Genomic DNA, 21,356 nt, shown 5'->3' with positions numbered 1-21,356 from the left:
CAAGAGATCAATTGTGTTAGGGGACTCTCTAGTCCAAGGCACACACAGACGTTTCTGTGGCCAGCAGCTAAAAATCAGAATGGTGCGTTACCTCCCTGGTGCCAGGATGAAAGATGTTTCAGAATGGGTGCAGAATGTTCTCAAAGGGGGAGAGGGCCCAGCAGTAGGATATTGTACACATTGGAATCTATGACATAAGGCAAAAGGATGAGATTCTGAAGGGAGAACGAGATAGGACTGATAAACTAAGCTGCATTTGTTTCAATGCAAGAGGCCTAACAGGGAAGTCCGATGAACTCAGGGCATGGTTAGGAACATGGGACTGGGATATCATAGCAATTACAGAAACATAGCTCAGAGATGGACAGGACTGGCAGTTTAATGTTCCAGGATGCAAATAGACAGGAAGGACAGTAAGGGAGGGAAGAAAGGAAGGGGAGTGGTGTTTTTGATAAGGGATAGCGTAACAACTGTACTGAAGGAGGATATTCCCGGAAATACATTCAGGGAAATTATTTAGGTGGAACTGAGAAAAAAGAAAGGGCTGATCACCTTATTGGGATTTTATTATAGACCCCCAATAGTCAGTGGGAAATTGAGAAACAAATTTGTAAGGAGATCTCAGCTATCTGTAAGAATAATGGGGTGGTTATGGTAGGGAATTTTAATTTACCAAACATAGATTGGGACTGCCATAGTGTTAAGGGTTTAGATGGAGAGGAATTTAAGTGTTTACAAGAAAGTTTTCTGATTCAGTATGTGGATGTACCGACTAGAGTAGGTGCATAGTGTGACCTACTCTTGGGAAATAAGGTAGGGCAGGTGACTGAGGTGTCAGTGGAGGGGGGGGGGGCAGGTAAAGGGACAGCTGGAAAATGGGAAGCCTTCAGAACTGAGATAACGAAGAGTCTAGAGATAGTATAATCCTGTTAGGGTGAAAGGAAAGGGTGGTACGTGTAGGTAATGCTGGATGACTGATGAAATTGAGGGTTTGGTTAAGAATAAGAAGGAAGCATATGTCTGATATAGACAAAATAGATGAAATGAATCCGTAGAGTATAAAGGCAGTAGGACCATACTTAAGTGGGAAATCATAGGGCAAAAAGGTGACATGACATAGCTTTGGCAATTAGAGTTAAAGCAAATTCAAAGGGTTTTTACAAATACATTAAAGACAAAACTAGGAAGGAATAGGGCCCCTCAAAGATCAGCAAGGAGGCCTTTGTGTGGAGCCGTGGGACATGGGGTAGATATTAAGTGAATATTTTGCATCAGTGTTTACTGTGGAGAAGAACATGGAAGATATAGAATGTAGGGAATTAGATGATGACATCTTGAAAAATGGAGTTTAATTTAGATAAATGCAGGATGCTGCATTTTGGGAAAGCAAATCTTAGCAGAACTTATACACTTAATGGTAAGGTCTAAGGGGGTGTTGCTGCACAAAGAGACCTTGGAGTGCAGGTTCATAGCTCTGTGAAAGTAGAGTAGCAGGTAGATAGGATAGTAAAGAAGGTGTTTGTTATGCTTTCCTTTATTGGTCAGAGTATTGAGTACAGGAGTTGGGCTGTCATGTTGCGGCTGTACAGGACATTGGTTTTGCCACTTTTGGAATATTGCATGCAATTCTGGTCTCCTTCTTATCGAAAAGTTGTGAAACTTGAAAGAGTTCATAAAAGGATGACAAGGATGTTGTCAGGATTGGAGGATTTGAGGTAAAGAGAGAGGTTGAATAGGCTGGGGCTGTTTTCCCTGGAGTGTCGAAGGCTGAGGGGTGACCACATTGAGGATTATAAAATCATGAGGGGCATGGATAGGATAAATAGACAAGGTCTTTTCCCTGGGGTAGGATGTCCAGAACTAGAGGGCAGAGGATTATGCTGATAGGGAAAAGATATAAAAGAGGCTTAAGGGGCAACTTTTTCATGCAGAGGGTGGTGCGTGTATGGAATGAGCTGCCAGAGGAAGTGGTGGAGGCTAGTACAATTGCAACATTTAAAAGGCATCTGGATGGGTATATCAGAATCGATCGCTTGGAACCTGATGTACCTTTCGCTACATTTGAGCCAGTCTCGGTACCAGAAACTTGCCTGTTTGTGCTACGTTTCCCAGCACCCCCTACATGTTCCAAAACAGCATACGTGTTTGAGATGGGGATAGCCACAGGAGACTCCTGCAGTACCTGCCTCCCTCTCCTACCTTCCTGGTGGTAACTCATCTACTTGACTGTATCTGCAATTTTTCCCCCTTCCTATCACTGCCATCCATCACATCCCCTAGCTCCTGTAAATTCCTCATTGCCTCTAACTGCTGCTGCAACCAATCAATGCGACTGAAGAGGATTTGCAACCAAAAACACTCCCTGCAGACCAAATCATCAGTAACATGGAAATTCTCCCTAATCTCCGACATCCAACAGGAAGAGCACATCACTCTACTAAAGGCCATCTTTGAAGCTTAACAATCTACAGAAAATAGCACAGTATTACTGCTCTAAAAAACACTGTTCCAGGCTAACTTAGTACCAATGTTTTATATTTTTAAATTTTAATCAAGAGACAGATCTCAATAGAAAGATATAACCAAGAAGAACCCACTCTGCTCACTATTGAAAAAAGACAGCAAGTTTACACTTAAAAACCTTGCATTTATCTGCTCCTGTGCTGAGAACTCTCCCCCACAGGCTCCTCCAAGGTCAGCTGTGAAATTTGCTGTTTGTTCATTATTCTTAGACACACTCCGATGTCTACAAATACTTGAACTCAAACAGCAAAGGCAATAGCTGTGCTCGCTTGCGCGTGCTCTCTCTCTCTCTTTCACTCCGCCTCTGCCCCCCCACTCACCCACTCACTCACTCATCCACCCACCTTTGTCTCTATCTTTGTTCTCTTCCTCCTTTTAAAAGTGCCATTGTTTTGATCTTTTTCCCCAAAGTTCCAAAACAATGCAACAGCTTATAAAACAGTAATTACTGTTCCTGAAATTCGAGGAAAACATCTCCAGCATCTAAAATACCTCAAAAAAAAGGAGCAACTGTTACAGCTACAATTTTTTCCCAGACTCCAACTTGGATTACCCAGAATCCTTTAGCTATAAATGGTTTGGGTGTTGAAGCTTTGAAGAACAGTGGTTAGAGCTTGGAGAACAGTGGGGACTTATGAGAACAGGGTCACCAAATAAATCAAGAGAAGAATTGTGTCTTGTGTTTGCATTGTGTAAGCACTGTCCTGTCTAAGTCTCTGATCTACAGTTGCCACTGCTGTCACAGAAGAGAGGGAACTTACAAGTCTGGTTGCAGGGGGATCATAACCCTAATTGCTCGTCATGACCCCGATGGGTTGAGAAATGCTCAAAGATAAGCTTTCTGCTCTATCACGTTCTTTATACCTACTTTCCATGCCCGTTTGGATCCATGTGATATACCTGCAAGAAAGAGTTGCATTTTCTGAGCACATTTCACAAACTCAGGAAATTGAAAAGTGTTTTACAGCCAGTTAAGTAGTTTTAAAGCATAGTGACTGTTGCCATATCAACAACACAGTTATTATTTTGTGGATAGCAAGATCCCACAAGCAGCAACTTGATAAGTGAGCAGGTGATTTGTTGTTAATTACATTGGCTGAGGGATAAACATTGGCTGGGACATTGATATGAACTCCACTTGTTTAACATAGTGCCCTGATAGTTTGCATCTGCCTGAGAGTTTAATCGGGCTTTGGGTTTAGTATTCCACCTGGAAGATGGGATCTCCTGAATTGGACCCAAAATATTTATAATTTTTGATGCAACTGCAAGTTGAGATAGGTGTCCTTTGATCTCGGTCTGCTGCATGGTGCCAACATGCTGTGTTGTTGTGGTGGATCTTTGTTATAATTTAACTCTGATTGATTGATTGTTTCTTTAGTGTTGGTGGCTCCATACCAGTCATATTCTCCTATTTTTCGGAATTTCAACCTCGGAATAAAAGAGGCTGCATGGTCAGTGCTTTGGCCACTTTCTGGATGGCAGGAAATATTTTAGCAGCAGGTGAGTGGAGTTGTGCTTCTGTGTGTGAAGGAGAAAATGGAGGGTTATACTCCTCCTTCTTGTCGAACTCTGTTCAATTGGCTTCCTTTCTGTGCCTGATATTGCTTCCTAGGGCAGTTTTGGCAAGAGAGCTGCTAATTGCCAAAGATGTGAATACGTTATGGTGGTGCTGACTCCATGTGGCCACATAGGAAATTGGTCTTTTATCATGTTGGAACATCATTTGCTTAGACAATTCCAGTGAATGTTAAACAGAATTATCTAGAGTAGGTCACAGAAGCATACGGCTCAGAAAGAGTCTCTTCATTTCCCCCTTGATTAACTGCATAATATTTAATATGAGGTATAATGAGGAATATTTCTGCTTTTCAGGTCTCCATCCCTCTGATATGTTTCCTGCACTTAACATTAATAGAATCATAGAATCCCTACAGTACAGATAGAGGCCATTCAGCCCATCAAGCCTGCAGCCAACCCTCTGAAGAGAATTCCAGCCAGTCCCCCTCTCCCTCCAATCCTGTCCCTGTAACCTTGCATTTCCAGTGGCTAATCCACTGAATCTCCACATCCCTGGACACCACAGGGCAATTTAACATGGCCATTTCACCTAATCTGCATATCTTTGGAGTCTGGGAGGAAACCAGACTAACCGGCAGAAACCCCACAGACATGGGGCGAGCATACAAGCTCCATGCAGACTGTCACCAAGGCTGTAACCAAGGCTGGGTCCCTGGTGCTGTGAGGCAGCAGTTCTCACCACTGTGCCACCGTGCTGCCCTACCAATCATTAATGGACTCCTCTCTTGCTAAGGTGTTTCTTCCTTCCACTTGAACGATAGTACACTGTCCCTGATTTTCAGCTTCAACATTTTGCATTGATCACCTGTCTTAGACTATAGAACATTACAGCGCAGTGCAGACCCTTCAGCCCTCGATGTTGCGCCAACCTGTGGAACCAATCTGAAGCTCATCTGACCTACTCTATTCTATTCTCGTCCATATACCTATCCAATGACCATTTAAATGCTCTTAAAGTTGCTGAGTCTATTCCTGTTGCAGGCAGTGCATTCCACATCCCTACTACTGAGTAAAGAAACTACCTCTGATATTTGTCCTATATCTATCACCTCTCAGTTTAAAGCTATGTCCCCTCATGCTAGCCATCACCATCCAAGGAAAGATGCTCTCACTGTCCAACCTATCTCACCCTCTGATTATCTCGTATGTCTCAAATACGTCATCTCTCAACCTTCTTCTCTTGAACGAAAACAGCCTCACGTCCCTCAGCCTTTCCTCATAAGACCTTCCCTCCAAACCAGGCAACATCCTAGTAAGTCTCCTCTGAACCCTTTCCAAAGCTTCTGCATCCTTCCTATAACGCAGTGACGAGAACTGTATGTAATACTCCAAATGTGGCCATTTTATTGTAAGCATAAAAGAATTGCTACTCTTACAGTATAATGAATACTATTCATTGCTTCCCTGTGGGAATCAACCTTTATTGCTGTGCAGCAGAACCTACCTTTCTACCTACTCTCTTTTGTTCCGTTTGCTAACAAATGCAAAAGCCTTTCTTAATCCTGCTTGTGCTGTGTGCCATATTAAATCTTAACATTTTATTCAGCAAAGTTATACCCCACAAGTTATTGAATTTGTATTTGTAGTACCGTGAAACCTTTCACAGATTTATGACTGGGATCAACTTCTCCTCACTCTGCAGTGATTTAAATCTTTCTCTGCTAGTTGGAAAGCACTTTGATGTTGCTTCTCGTTGTAGGATGCTATGCAACAGAAATAAAGGTTGATATTACCATCTTGGCATTGGGAAGATGGAGGTTAACACACAAGTTGAGCTAGCTGTTGAGATGCAGCAGGATTATGCTATCTAACTAGGAGCTATCAGCTTTGTACGATTTATGAAGTGTCAAAGAATTATTTTTGAGAAATTATATCTAGCTTGGAATGCAGCTGTTGAGACATATTTATAATGTAAAGTTGTCTTTACCATCTGCACCATTCATTCCACATGAGCACTTGAAATGTAGGGCATGAAAGGTTATGGACCAAGTGCTGGTAAACGGGATTAGTGTAGTACAGTGTTTGTTGGTCAGCATAGACATGGTAGGTTGAAAAGTCCATGTGTATGCTATATGACTCGATGACACACAAAGCCTATAATCCAGTGATAACAGAGTCTGTGCTGTGACTTTGCCATCTACTGGTGATCTAATGTACGGACATGGAGATCATAGAATCCCTACAGTGAAGAAAGAGGTCATTCAGCCCATCAGGTATGCACCAACCCTTCGAAGAGCAGCCCACCATATCCTGTAACCCCGCATTTTTACTGTGGCTAATCCACCTAACCTGAACATCTTTGGACTGTGGGAAGAATTTGGAACACCCAATTGCAGCCCTTGCAGATATGGAGAGAATGTGCAAACTCCAAATAGTCACCATACCTGGAATTGAACCTGGGTCCCTGGCACTGTGAGGTAACAGTACTAGCCACTGTATCCTCCTCAAAGCAGCCTATTTGAACACATGCCATGTTATAATTTGTTTTTAATCAAGGCCACTTGAAGGTGTGTTTGTAAGAGGTGCCAGGCTGCATATTTGGGGTTACCGAGGATCATGGAAACACAGCTCACTAGGGGAGTTGCCTCTCAGACTCAAGTCTGGGAGTCCTAGATTTAACTCATGGATCATTCCAAATCATTTTTAAACCACTCAGGAAGAGTTGACTGCACTAGGGTAGATTTTAAAATCTGACTGCACTTCAAGAAAGAAATCTAAATTTGTGTGTGACTCAAAGAAGCTTAGCTTTGGAGGTTAGACAGTGTAATGGAGGTGCTGGGCACAGACTGAATTCTCCCAGGTCAACGTTTGATGAGAAGTAGCATGAATCATGGAATTATAGAATGGTTACACCAGAGAAGAAGGGCATTCAGCCTGTTGTAGCTCTGCTGGCTGACCAAAGTTGCAATGTCCTTCCTTATAATCTATTTCCTTTTTGAATGCCTTGATTTAATCTGTCTCCATCACACAATAAGGCAGTGGATTCCAGGTTTGTACCACTTGCTGTATGAAAACGTTTGGCCTCATGTCACTGTTGCTTTCGCCTATTCCCGTAACTCTGTGCCTCTCATTCTTAACTTCTGTGAATAGGGACAATTCCTCTCTATCTACTCAGTCCAGATCCCTCGTGATTTTGAGCACATTTATCAAATCTCCTCTCAGCCTTCCCTTTTTCAGTTACACACGCTAATTGGAGAAGTTGAGACTTCTCCTTGAAGTTCCACATCCCTGGAGCCATTCTCGTGAATCTTACCCCCTCTAATGCCTTCCTGAACTGGTGCTTAGAACAGGACATATTATGCCCGCTGACGCAAGTTTAATGTGACTTCTTTGCTTTTGTATTCTGAGTTCCAATCAATGAAGCCCAGGATGCTGTGTATGTTGTTACCTGCTCTCAGCATGTTTTGCCATCTTCAATGATTTATGCACGTGCTCTTTCACCCCTTTTTATATTGTGGCCTATATTTTATATTGACTCATGTTCTTCCTTTCAATATAAATCATTTCAGATTCCTGTGCATTGCATTTTATTTGCCATTCTGCTAATCTGTATGTCTATTGATGTTTAATACTTCATTGACAGAAGCATGAAAGCTGTTGACTTCCTATACTGTAAACAGTGCTACACAGGCACAGGATGATTCCTGCTCTGTGCTGGATACAGGGCTCTCGCAGGCTATCAGCTTCTAGGTTTTTTTTCCCCACAGAAACCAGGCATCTACTTATTAGTTCACAATAGCTCTTTGCTCTGATGACATTGAGACATGTATACACATAGAGCCTTTTAGATTGTAAAAAGCCTACAAAGCTTCACAGAAGAACTTCATCAGATAATGTTTAACACAAAGTCACAGAGGCAGATATTAACACAGATAACAAATAGTGGCATGAAAGAAGTAATTTTCTTTAAGGAACATCTCCAAAGAGTGGGTAGAATTGGTGGTGGAAAGGTTTAGGGAAGAAATTCAAGAACTTGGGGCCCAGGTAGTAATCCAGAAGCCCAGACTAATGCTCTGTAGGAGGGAAAGTTGCAGTTTCAAATTCCACTGTGGCAGCTGGCGGAATTTAAATTTGATTTGGAGGAGCTGGTGTTGGACTGGGGTGTACAAAGTTAAAAATCACCACAACAACAGGTTATACTCCAACAGGTTTATTTGGAAGCACTAGCTTTCTGAGCGCTGCTCCTTCATCAGGTGGTTGTGGTGTATAAGCTCATAGGACACGGAATTTAAAGCAAAAGTTTACAGTGTGATATAATTTAAATTTGGCCAAAAGATCTGAAATATATATCTCAGTGATGGTGAGCATGAGAAATATCATGAGTTGTCCGAAAAACCCATCTGGTTCACAATGTAGGGAAGGAAGTCTGTTGTTATTAATTGGTCTGAACACATAACTCCAGACCCACAGCAATGTGCTTGACTCCAAACTGCTCCCTGAAATGGTTGAGCAATCCATTAGTTCAAGTGCAATAAGAGGTTGGGAACAAATGCTTTGCCAGTGATGCTTATGTCAAAAAAATGTAAATCTGGGATGCCCCAGAGGCCAGAATTGAAGGAGCACTGAAATCTAGGAGGCAATTGGGGAGATGTGAAAAGGGTGAAGTCATGGGCGAATTTCAACATAGAGGAAGAAAAGATGGGAACGGCTAAAGAAGATAAATATTAAACTTGTTACATGTGCAATTTGTCATATTATTGTAGCATCACAATGAGAAGTATAACTAGAGGGCATAGGTTTAGGGTGAGAGGGGAAAGATATAAAAGAGACCTACGGGGCAACTTTTTCACACAGAGGGTGGTATGTGTTTGGAATGAGCTGCCAGATGAAGTAAGTGAGGCTGGTACAATTGCAACATTTAAAAGGCATTTGGATGGGTACATAAATAGGAAGGGTTTGAAGGGATATGGGCCGGGTGCTGGCAGGTGAGACTAGATTGGGTTGGGATATCTGGTCGGCATGGACGGGTTGGACTGAAGGGTCTGTTTCCGTGCTGTACATCTCTATGACTTTATTGCTGATAAATTCTACCTAGATTTTCATTCAAACTGAACCATGATTTTAAACTGTTTGGAGGTGAAAACTTTCCAACTGGAGTAGAGATGGTAGAAAGAATAGTCAAATGATCAGAATGAATCAGTTATTTCTTGTGGAATTGCAGCATGAATTGCTTTTTAAAAAAAGTGTGGAATGTTTAATTCATAACCAAAAATATTAAAAATACAGTTTGCTTTGATTAAAGGTGTTTTTAGTTCTCTGTGTAAACTACACTTAACTATGTTTGGAAACTGTTAATTCTGTGCTTGTTTTTATTCATTCATGGGATGAGGGAATTTCTGGCTAGGCTAGCATTTATTGCCCATCTCTAACTACCTAGAGGGCAGTTAAGAATCAACCACATTGCTATGGGTCTGGAGTCCAGCCCTAGCACTGTGTTAGTGTACCATACTTCAGTTGAATCATGACTTAATACTGTGATTTTAACCTTTGTCCTCAGGTCTGGCTTGGCTGGTTATCCCCAGGACTTCATTGTCTTTCCAGCTGGGTTCTATACATTTTCAGAGCTGGAGGCTTTTTGTGCTGCTGTGTTCAGTACCCAGTCTGACCTCTGCGTTGATCTATGCTATGGGGATGCCCGAGAGTCCCAAGTACTTGATGCAGGTAAGATTGTATCTTAAACTTTGGCAGTGTTTGTATACCATCACGAATGGGACTTTAATTATGGATCTGCCATCTCCTGTGTAATTACACAGTTTCTTTGTTTTCCTGTTGGCTTGACTTTTGATTATTCGTTACACCAGTGTTTATTTAATGAAGCTTTAAAATGGAGGTATGTTGTTAATTAAAGCTCTGGAGTTGCAGGCTGTGGTCAGTAGGTTTCAGAACAATGAAGGCAACACATCAAGTGACCATGGGCAAAGCCAGAACTCTTGGTCTTAGTTTTCAACAGTTAGTGTAAAACCATGGTAAAATTAATGGTTGACTGTTTGGACCGATCCATCCTTTCTGTCGATTCTTGGGATGTGGGCAACACTGACATGGCTGGGTCCGTTTCTCTGAGAAGGCAGTGGTGGAACTTGTTCATAAGCCACTGCAGTACATGTTGTCAAGGTGCTCCCACACCGATGTTGCTGATTCTGGGAACGATGGATTTGTCATATCAGGGGTAGTTGAGGTTGCTGGGTCTGTACTTGGTTGAGTTTAGGAGTGTAGGGGCGATCTCATTGAAACTTACTGAGAGGCCTGGATAGAGTCGATGTGGAGAAAACATTTCCACTAGGAGGAGAGACTAGGACCCAAGGACGTAGCCTCTGAATGATGGGACAACCCTGCAAAACTGAGATGAGGAGGAATTTCTTCAGGCAGAAGAATGAATCTGTGGAATTCATTACGGCAGAGGGCTGTGGAAGCCAAGTCATTGAGTGTATCTAAGACAGAGATAGTGGTTCTTGATTGGTAAGGGGATGAAGGGTTACAGGGGGAAGGCAGGAGACTGGGATTGAGAAACATATCAGCCATGATCAAAAAGAGTCAAAGAGATGTATAGCATGGAAACAGACCTTTCGGTCCAACTCGTCCATGCCGACCACTAGATCCCAACCGAATCTAGTCCCACTTGCTACCGCCTGCCCTGTATCCCTCCAAACCCTTCCTATTCATATACCCATCCAGATGCCTTTTAAATGTTGCAATTGTACCAGTCTCCATCACTTCCTCTGGCATCTCATTCCATACACGCACCACACTCTGTGTGAAAAAATTGCCCCGTAGGTCTCTTTTATATCTTTTCCCCTCTCACCCTGAATCTATACACTCTCATTTGGAGTCCCCACTCCAGGGAAAAGACCTTGTCTATTTACCCTATTCATGCCCCTCAACATTTTATAAGTCTCTATAATGTCAGGCTCCGACACTCCAGGGAAAACAGTCCTAGCCTATTCAACCTCTCCCTATAACTCAAAACCTCCAAACCTGGCAACATCCTTGTCAATCTTTTCTGAACCCTTTCAAGTTTTACGACATCCTTGCAATAGGAAGGAGACCAGAATTGCACACGAAAGTCCAAAAGTGGCCTAACCAATCTCTTGTACAGCCGCAACATGACCTCCCAACTCCTGTACTCAATACTCTGACCAACAAAGGAAAGCATACCAAACGCCGCCTTCACTCTCCTATCTACCTGCGACTCCACTTTCAAGGAGCTATGAACCTGCACTCCAAGGTCTCTTTGTTTAGCAATACTTCCTAAGACCTTACCATGAAGCTTTCCCAAAATGCAGCAACTCGCATTTATCTAAACTAAACTCCATCTGCCACTCCTCAGCCCATTGACTCATCTGATCAAGATCCTGTTGTAATCCGAGGTAACCTTCTTTGCTGTCCACTACACCTCCAATTTTGGTGTCATCTGCCAACTTACTAACTGTACCTCTTATGCTCATGTCCAAATCATATATAAATGATGAAAAGTAGTGGACCTGGCACCGATCCTTGTGGCACTCTACTGGTCACAGACCTCCCGTCTGAAAAACAGCCCTCCACCATCTCCCTCTGTCTTCTACCTTCAAGCCAGTTTAAATCCAAGTGGCTAGTTCTCCCTGTCTTCCATGAGATTTAACCTTGCTAACCAGTCTTCCATGCGGAACCTTGTCGAATACCTTACTGAAGTCCATATAGATCACATCTACCACTCTGCGCTCATCAATCCTCTTTGGTACTTCTTCAAAAAACCCAATCAAGTCCGTGAGACACAATTTCCCACGCACAAAGCCATGTTGACTATCCCTAATCAGTCCTTGCCTTTCCAAATACATGTACATCCTGTCCCTCAGGATTCCCTCCAATAACCTGTCCGCCACTGACGTCACGCTCACTGGTGTATTGTTCCCTGGCTTGTCCTAACCATTTTTCTTAAATAGTGGCATCAAGTTTTCCCACCTCCAGTTTTCCGGCACCTCATTTGTGACTAAAGATGATTCAAATATCTCAGCGAGAGGCCCAGCAATCACTTCTCTAGCTTCCCACAGAGTTCTAGGGTGCACCTGATCAGGTCCTGGGGATGTATCCGCTTTTGTGCGTTTCAAGACATCCCGTACTTTGACATCTGTAATATGGACGTTGTCCTTCTCCACAGTAAACACTGATGCAAAATACTCGTTTAGTATCTTCCCCCATTTCCTGCAACTCCAAACAAAAACCACTTTGAGGGGCCCTATTCTCTCCCTAGTTACCCTTTTGTCCTTAATGTATTTGTAAAAACATTTTGGATTCTCCTTAACACTATTTGCTGAAGTGATCTCATGTCTCCTTTTTGCCCTCCTGATTTCCCTCTTAAGTACACTCCTACTTCCTTTACATTCTTCTAAAGATTGACTCGATTGCTGTTGTCTGTACCTGACAGATGCTTCCTCCTTGTTCTTAACCAAACCCTTAATTTCTCTGGTCATCCAGCATTCCCTATACCTACCAGCCTTTCCTTTCATTCGAACAGGAATACGCTGTCTGTAGAGTCTGGTTATCTCATTTCTGAAGGCTTCCCATTTTCCAGCCGTCCCTTTACCTGTGAACATCTGCCCCCAATCAGCTTTTGAAAGTTCTTGCCTAATACTGTCAAAATTGGCCTTCCTCCAATTTAGAACTTCAATTTTTAGATCTGGCTATCCTTTTCCATCACCACTTTAAAACTAATAGAGTTTTGCTCGCTGGCCCCAAAATGCTCCGCCACTGACACCTGTCACCTGTCCTACCTTATTTCCCAAGAGTAGGTCAGGCTTTGCACCTTCTCTGGTAGGTACATCCACATACTGACTCAGAAAACTTTCTTGTAAACACTTAACAAATTCCTCTCCATCTAAACCCTTAACACTATGGCAGTCCAAGTCTATGTTTGGAAAGTTAAAATTCCCTACCGTAACCACCCTATTATTACAGATAACTGAGATCTCCTTATAAATTTGTTTCTCAATTTCCTGTTGACTATTAGGGGGGTTCTATGATAAAATCGCAATAAGGTGATCAGCCCTTTCTTATTTCTCAGTTCCATCCCAATAACTTCTCTGAATGTATTTTCAGGAATATCCTCCCTCAGTACATATTGCTATCCCTTATCAAAAACACCACTCCCCTTCCTTTCTTCCCTCCCTTTCTGTCCTTTCTGTCGCATTTGTATCCTGGAACATTAAACTGCCAGTCCTGTCCATCTCTGGGCTATGTTTCTGTAATTGTTATGATATCCCAGTCCCATGTTCCTAACCATGCCCTAAGTTCATCTGACTTCCCTGTTAGGCCTCTTGCATTGAAATAAATGCAGTTTAATTTATTAGTCCTCCCTTGTTCTCTGCTTTGTCCCTGCCTGCCCTGACTGTTTGACTAGCTTCTTTTCTCAACTGTACCAGTCTCAGATTGATCTCTTTCCTCAATATTTACCTGGATTCCTTCGCCCCCACCCCTCACCCCACATTACTAGTTTAAATCCTCCCGCGAAATTCTAGCAAATCTCCCTGCCAGTACGTTAGTCCCCTTCCAATTCAGGTGCATTCCATCCTTCTTGTACAGGTCACTTCTACCCCAGAAGAGATTCCAATAATCCAAGAATGTGAATCCTTCTCCCATACACCAGCTCCTCAGCCATGCATTCAGCTGCTGTATCCTTCTATTCCTGTCCTCACGAGCTTGTAGCACTGAGAGTAATCCAGATATTACTATCTTCGAGGACGTCCTCTTTAAATTCCTGCCTAACTCTCTATATTCTCCCTTCAGAATCTCATCCTTTTGCCTTCTTATGTCATAGATTCCAATGTGTACAATATCCTACTGCTGGGCTTTCTCCCCTTTGACAACATTCTGCACCCTCTCTGAAACATCTTTCATCCTGGCACCAGGAAGGCAATGCACCATTCTGATTTTTAGCTGCTGGCCACAGAGACGTCTGTGTGTGCCTTGGACTAGAGAGTCCCCTAACACAATTGATCTCTTGGATCCTGACATATCCCTCATTGCATTAAAGCCAGTCTTAAAACCAGGAACATGGCTGTTTGTGCAACATTCCCCTTAGAATCCATCACTCCCTACATTTTCCAAAACAGCATACTTGTTTGAAATGGGGATAGCCACAGAAGACTCCTGCACTACCTGCCTACTTCACTTACCTTTCCTGGAGTTAACTCATTTTTGTGACATAATCTGCAACTTTTCTCCCTTCCTGTAACTGCCATCCATCACACTCCCTTGCTCTTGTAAATTCCTCACTGCCTCGAACTGTCGCTCTAACCGATCCATTCGATCAGATAGGATATGCAACCAATGGCACTTATTGCAGATATTATCCTCAGTTACATGTAAACTCTCCCTAAACTCCCACATCTGACAAGAAGAGTATATCACTCTTCTAAAGGCCATTTTTGCTTCTTCCAAACTGCAGATCCAGAAAATAGCACAGTCTTATTCCTCTATAAAACACTGCTCTCAGCTGACTTAATACTTATGGCTTATATTTTTAGTTTAATCAAGAGACATATCTCAATAAAACATATAATCAAGAAAGAACCCACTCTATTCACTATTGTAGATTTACAGCAAGGCTATCCTTCAAACTATTTACTTATCTTTTTCTGTGCTGTGACCTCTCCCAAACAGGTTCCTTCAAGATCCGTTGTGAATTTCACTGTTAACTTTCCTAGATGCACTCCGATATGCCGTGATAAATGAATTCATCAGCAAAGGCAGTAACTGCGGAGGTTCACTGCTGTGTCAGGGAGCAGTGTGGGTTTCTCTCGCTCTCTCTCGCTCTCTCTTGCACTGACCTGACCACGTGCTGCCTTTGTCTGTCCCTTTCCCTTTTAAAAGTGCTGTTGTTTTGACTTGTCTTTTCTCCAAAGTTCCAAAACAATGCAACAGCATAAACCAGTAATTGCTGCTCCTGAAATTCGAGGAAATCACCTCCAATAGCTAAAATACCTCAAAAAAGAGTAGTCTTGTCACCCCAAAAATGTTTAGTTGGAGCAGGCTCAATGGGCCAAATGGCCTAATCTTGTTCCTATATCTTATGGCCTTATGGTCTTACAATCTACTTCACGGGAAGACTGAAACTATTGATTATGCTCCCTGCTCCAAATCTGTTTCTGAGCTACCAACTGCATTCCTCTCCCTGGCAGTGGTCTGAGAATAAACTGGGCTGTTTGCAGCCTTTGTGTCACACTTGATCCCAAGCTAAGCTTCTCATCTTATATTCCTGCCAACATTAAGATTGCTCATCTTCACCTCTGCAGCATGATCCAACTTCTCCCCTGTCTCAGCCCATCTCTTGCTGAAATCCTCATTTGTGTTTTTGTTATCCCTAGACTGGACTATTTCAGCACAATTCTGGTTGGTCTCCCACATTCTACTCTATAATTGGTTATCTAAAACTCTGCTGCCCATGGTCTTGCAACAAATCCTGTTTTCCTAACCTGTGCGCTTGCTGATTTCCATTGCATTCGAGAAATTCTTGGCTTGTTTTCAAATCCTCTGTGGCTGACCCCTCCCTTCCTTTGTAATCTCCTTAGCCCTATCGACCTCTAATATATAAGCAGACCTCTAATTCTGGCCTCTGTTGCATTGCTGATGTTAATTGCTGCATAGTTGTTATTTGCAACCTTCAGTTGCCAAGACCCTAAGGTGTAGAATTCACTCCCTATTCTTCCCTTTTTTTTAAGGAGCTCTAAAATCTCTTTGAATAAATTTTTAGCTGTCTGACTTCATATTCCTTCCTGTTGCTTGGTATCATACTTTACGTTATAATGCTTCTGTGAAGTACCTTAGAATGTTTCATTGCACTAAAAACTCTACATTAAAATTTGTTTTCATGGTAACTATGAAGGAAAGAATATTGTATCCAAGTCAGGATGGTATGCTACTTGAGAGTCTGTGGTGTTCACTTGACCTTGCTGTTTTATCTTCGATATTGAAAGCTGTTGGTGTGGAATACATTATCAAAGTAAGGATATGAGATGAATTACAGCAGTCAGCTCCTGCACAATGAATCAATCTGCTCAGTGTGAATATTAGACCTTGTATTTTGTTCTTTCAGATACACATCAGCCTCTCTGATGTGACCTTTCTCTCACGCTTTTATTTGAAGTTAGAGGGCCTTTACCACAGATACAATAGACATGTCATAAAAACGAAACTGGTTCCTAAACATGAGTAACTTGTTAAAGTAGGGAATTCATTGCTGTTTCTATGATCAGCACAAATTTGTTTATGTATGTTCAAATTTGTTCTGGATGTCTGACCTGAATATTCTATTTATTGAATCATGCAACATTAAAGGAGGCCATTGATCCAATGTGACTGTGCTATCTCTTTTTTAAAAAAAAAGACTATCCAAATGCCACCATTCCTCTGTCCATAGCTTTGTGAATTTTTCCTTTTCAAGGACATATCTAAATATTGCTTGAAAGTACTGTTGAATTGGTTTCCACTACCCTTTCAGGCAGTCTGTCCAGATCTTCACAACTTAGGTTACCAAAAAAAATCTCACCACTTTTCTGTACTTTTTTTGCCAGTAATCCCAGTACAGGTACACAATCCTTGATCCGAAATCCCAAAATTCGTAAAGCTCCGAAATCCGAAGTTTTATTTGGTGAAGTGTTTTTCTCCATAGCAAGGTTGTTTGGCATGCCAATAGTTAACCCATCTCCACACCCACTCGACCCACTTCACTCAGGTGTGACATGGCAATGTGGTCCAGCACTGGCAGGCATCAATTCTGTCTCAGCACTCTTGGTACTCACAGATGCATCTGCTGTTTGGTAACATTTTAAAAACTTTACCATTAAACTGTTGTTTATTCCAAAATCTGGAAAATTAAGAATTCGGAAAACCAGCTGGTCATGAGGGTTTTGTATCAAGGATTGTGTACCTATACTTATTTCTTTGTTCAGGTAGTTCTCCGATAACTCCATAGATGTATTCCTGTGTGACGCCAATTTATAGAAACTCATGCAATATCATTAATGGGGCCGATGGCAAAAACAGGGTTGGGGCAATCTATCAAAAATACCAGTAAACATCGAAACAAGAATAGTAGTTAGGCTATCACAAACAATAGCACAAACTAAGTAAATTTTGACCTGTTGTAACTGACCTGTTGTATGGTACTGTGATAATCAGAATCATCAACTGATTACTCTCGAATGGCATCTATACCATTCTAGCCAGTCTTCTGATCCCATCCAAGGTAACACTGCACAAGTCAGATCTCAGCATGAAACCTGCCTTGATGGATCAAGGACTGAATCTTAATTTCTTTTGCTCAGTGTCAGTTTTGTCAAGTTTCTCAGAGGGTTTCACATTATGATGCTTGGGGACGTCTATCACCTTATTTTGCAAACCCACCTGATTTATTACCTACCCCACTCTTTGGTGCCCCCTCTCACATTCCAACACCATTATACCATGTGCCTTTTCCAAAACTTACCATTTCCTGGATATCCGAGAATTGACCAACATCCATGGTACAGCACTGTCTTTAAAAAGACATTGTGCAACCCAGACAACAGCTTTCAGTCTGGAACTGCCCTGCATGGTTCCTGACATTGGCCCTGGATGTGACAGACAATAGAAAATTGGTGTCTCTCTTTATGGGCAGGGACATGGAGATGCTGCTGATGGGGATGGGGTGATGTAGAGGCAGGATGTCCTTTCTCCCAGGCCAACAGAGGATGCCATTCGACTCCAACCACACCAACCTGGACCAGATTACCATCCAGACCAGTGCAGCCTCAACCATCTGAAGGAATGCACAGAATGTAGGAAGAAGAACAATGATCTTCCCCACTCTGCCAGTGAAAGTGCCACCATCTTCTCGTTGCTACCTCACACTTGCTCTATTCCTGGTACTGTACCCATCACTTCTTGCAACATCTTCCCCAATCACTCTTGCTAACATCTGACCCTGACTAATCCTGAATCTCTTCTGCACAGCCTACTCACCCTCTCATGACATCTCTACACAAGCTCCAAAAGTAACAGTGTGCCACCCACCTTCCTTTCCCTCACCCTGAGCTGACTGATCATGTCCAACTCCCTGTACTGGTTTTTTTTGTAGTTGGTTACCACAGTGATTAGACACTGAAACAGATTCACACAAGTGTGCAGATATTTTTTAAGACCTTAAACAAAAATAAGAGAAACAACGCTCTTAATACAAACAACAAAGCCAAGTTTCAAACTGCACCTCAACATTGATGTTCTACTGTTAGTCAATTCCAGTGAAATTTCAATCTTATCTCAACTCTAAGTTTTTAAATTAACAGATTGCTCCCAGCTTTTTATCCTCAGGCTGTAGAGACATTTTCACAATGCTTTTCCAAGTCCACTAGCATAAACATTTCACAATACCTTTCACAAAGCTGTTCGTGAGAGAGTGCATGAGCCAACTGATCACGTGATGCCGACGCGGAGTCTGATCCTCCGCGTCGGAGGATGAGACTCGCGTAACAGCGAACATGAATTCGCTTTATTAAAAATAGTCAGCAATTCGCAACTCGGGTTACAGACAAATCAGGTTTAATAAACACGTGTTATGGGAGAACTACCTGAACCGATTCCCAGAACCCTGCCAGTGAAACAGCTTCACCCCCTCAACTCCTTGAAAGCCCTCATGATTTTAAACAGTTTGAATAAGTCTATCTTTAATTTGCTGAACTCTAAGTGAAAGAATCGCAGCTTCTCCCAAAACTGAAGTGCCGCATACCTGGCATTGTTGAAACAAATCTCTGCATCCTGTCCAAGAGCTGGGCACCCATCCTAAAGTGTAGTTTACAGAATTGGGTACACTACTGTGGTTCAGGGCTAACTAATAATTTATGAGGGCTTTGCAACATTTCCTTTCTTCTTCACCCTATGCCTCTGTAAAACTAAGGATTCCTGTATGATTCATCAATTTCTATTGTTGTCTTTATAGATTTGTTTCAGCCCCATTTCCTGACTCTTCCCGGATTTGTCAAACTCAGATTTTAAAGTTTTGCAACCTTGTTTTGGTGTCCACATGGTAAAATAATTTTTCTGTATCCACCACTTTGACTCCTTTAATCATCATAAATACCTCCATTCGATTGCTCTGTAATCTTCAAGGTGAAATGAAGCAAACTTGTAGACAATGATTTTTGTTTAAAAGCTCTATGCACATTCTCTCAGTGTAGCTGTTCCCTTCTGTATAGGAACACAGAACGTAAAATTTGCTGGAAGAAAGTGAGAATTGGCAGTAAACACCGATGGTGAATGTGAAGCTGAATCACGTGATCACACATGTACATCCAGGAAAATAGATTAAGAATAATTACTGGGATTCAGATTTTTTCAAAGTGTGAACAATATGTGGTATTGAAACTAGAAAAACATTTGCAGGTAAGTTTGGGGGATGGAAATGAGGAAAACTGTTCAACATTTTAAACATTAATATAGCAACTGTAAACTTATAATATTAATAGAATCCCCACGGTGCAAGAACAGGCTATTCAGCCCAACAAGTTTACACTGACCCCCCGAATAGCATCCCACCCAAATCCATCCCCCTACTCTATCCTTGTAACCCTGCATTTTCTGTGGCTATTGCACCTAACCTACACGTCCCTGGACACTAAGGGCAATTTAGCATGGCCAATTCATCCACTTGCACATCTTTGGACTGTGGGAGGAAACCAGAGCACTCGGGGAGAATGTGCAAACTCCACACAGACAGTTGCCGGAGTTTGGAATCGAACCCGGGTCTCAGGTGCTAACCACTGAGCCATCATCCTGCCATAATAACATCATCATGTTATTATTTCCCCTTTGTATTTACTGTGGTCAAGATGAGGGATATTGATGTTGAACAATGAAATCTCTCCTGCTTCAGATTGCTTAATGTTGGAGTCAAGCGCTTTAAGTTAAATCAGAGCCTGACAGGGTATACATTACAGCTTCTCTTATTCTGTCTCAACAACACAAGAGCTCTCCACAGCACCGTTATTGCACTTTTCGCAACCTCTCGGTGAGGTATTTTAAACTAGCAGTTGACCTTGTGCTCTCTCAAGTTGCAGCTTTTATGAAAATTCCTATCCCATCGCAGGGGAGCAAAACTGGTCATCATTTTCAAACCTCGGCCTCATTAAGGTCTAGGACAGAGAAGTTTTATTTGGTAGTGTGCTAATCTCCAAGTGCACTGTCATACATATTTCTTTCACAAGTGAGGTTTTGTGAAAGATGGGGATCTAAACATGACCCACTCACTCCAGTCACACTGGTTCCATGGAACTAAAAGGTATCTGTGGTGTTCAGAACAATCAGCTGAGGTGTCCCAGAGAGCGAGGTATACTCATTAAAAACTTACAAATCTCACAATGCCAGGATATAGTCCAACAGGTTTAATTGGAAGCACTAGCTTTTGGAGTGCCGCTCCTTCATCAGGTGGTTGTGGAGTAAATTCCACAACCACCTGATGAATGAGCGGCGCTCCGAAAGCTAGTGCTTCCAATTAAACCTGTTGGACTATATCCTAATGTGTGATCTGTAACTTTGTACACCCCAGTCCAACACTGGCATCTCCAAATCGTTAAAAACTGTTAAACTTTGAACTTATTTTCCTTGTTTAATCTATGAAAGACTTTAATTTTAGTTGTTACCTCATTTCTTTATTTTTCTACTTATTCTATGAAGTAATGCTTAACTTTTTAACACTCTTTTCTCTTGTTTTTTTGGACCCAGGTACCTTGGTACCTAAGAGGGCGACGTTATACACTTTTCACTGTGCTCCTGTACTGAGTACACATGACAATAAAATCTAAATCTAAAATTTGAATCTAAATCAAACTTTTGACAAAATTACCATTAGTTTAGCTCCAAGAAGGCAAAGCGTGTCAACCAGTGACCCACTTTCCATCAGCAAATCAAAATGGGATGCTCACTAGTGACTCCCTAGGAGGAATGTCCTTGGTGAGTAACTGTACCAAGAGTTAATTTTATTTGGAACTGCGGTGAATATATTCAAACTGCTGCTAGCGGTTTGGAGTCCAGCAAAGGGATCTAGTGAACAGTAACTATATCTTTAAGTATTTTTCACTCCTTGTGAAGATTGAATTGCTGAATGATTAAAATGGGCCGAGACGTAATGATTTGCAAATGACTTTGCGTTTTAAAAATAACTATCGACATCTTGATTCAAGCACAAATTTTTTGGCCAGTGGTTCTTCATTTGCCATGCTGCAGAAGTCTGCATCAGTGCAAATTGA

General features: G+C 42.0%; 1 protein-coding gene across 2 annotated transcripts in view; it reads left to right on the top strand.

Annotated features, from left to right (window-relative positions):
• The window catches only part of sv2 (synaptic vesicle glycoprotein 2), a 71,254-nt gene that overhangs the window by 13,875 nt on the left and 36,023 nt on the right, over positions 1 to 21,356 (top strand). For both annotated transcript variants that reach the window (XM_043680552.1, XM_043680551.1), the window contains exons 5-6: positions 3,905 to 4,026; positions 9,602 to 9,765. In XM_043680552.1, coding sequence (XP_043536487.1) covers positions 3,905 to 4,026; positions 9,602 to 9,765 — 286 coding nt within the window. The remainder of the gene's footprint in view (positions 1 to 3,904; positions 4,027 to 9,601; positions 9,766 to 21,356) is intronic.

Source organism: Chiloscyllium plagiosum, chromosome 40 (assembly GCF_004010195.1).
Source record: "Chiloscyllium plagiosum isolate BGI_BamShark_2017 chromosome 40, ASM401019v2, whole genome shotgun sequence".
Taxonomy (NCBI): Eukaryota; Metazoa; Chordata; class Chondrichthyes; order Orectolobiformes; family Hemiscylliidae; genus Chiloscyllium; species Chiloscyllium plagiosum.
Note: the sequence above shows the minus strand (reverse complement) of the source record. Positions and strands in the feature narration are given on the sequence as shown.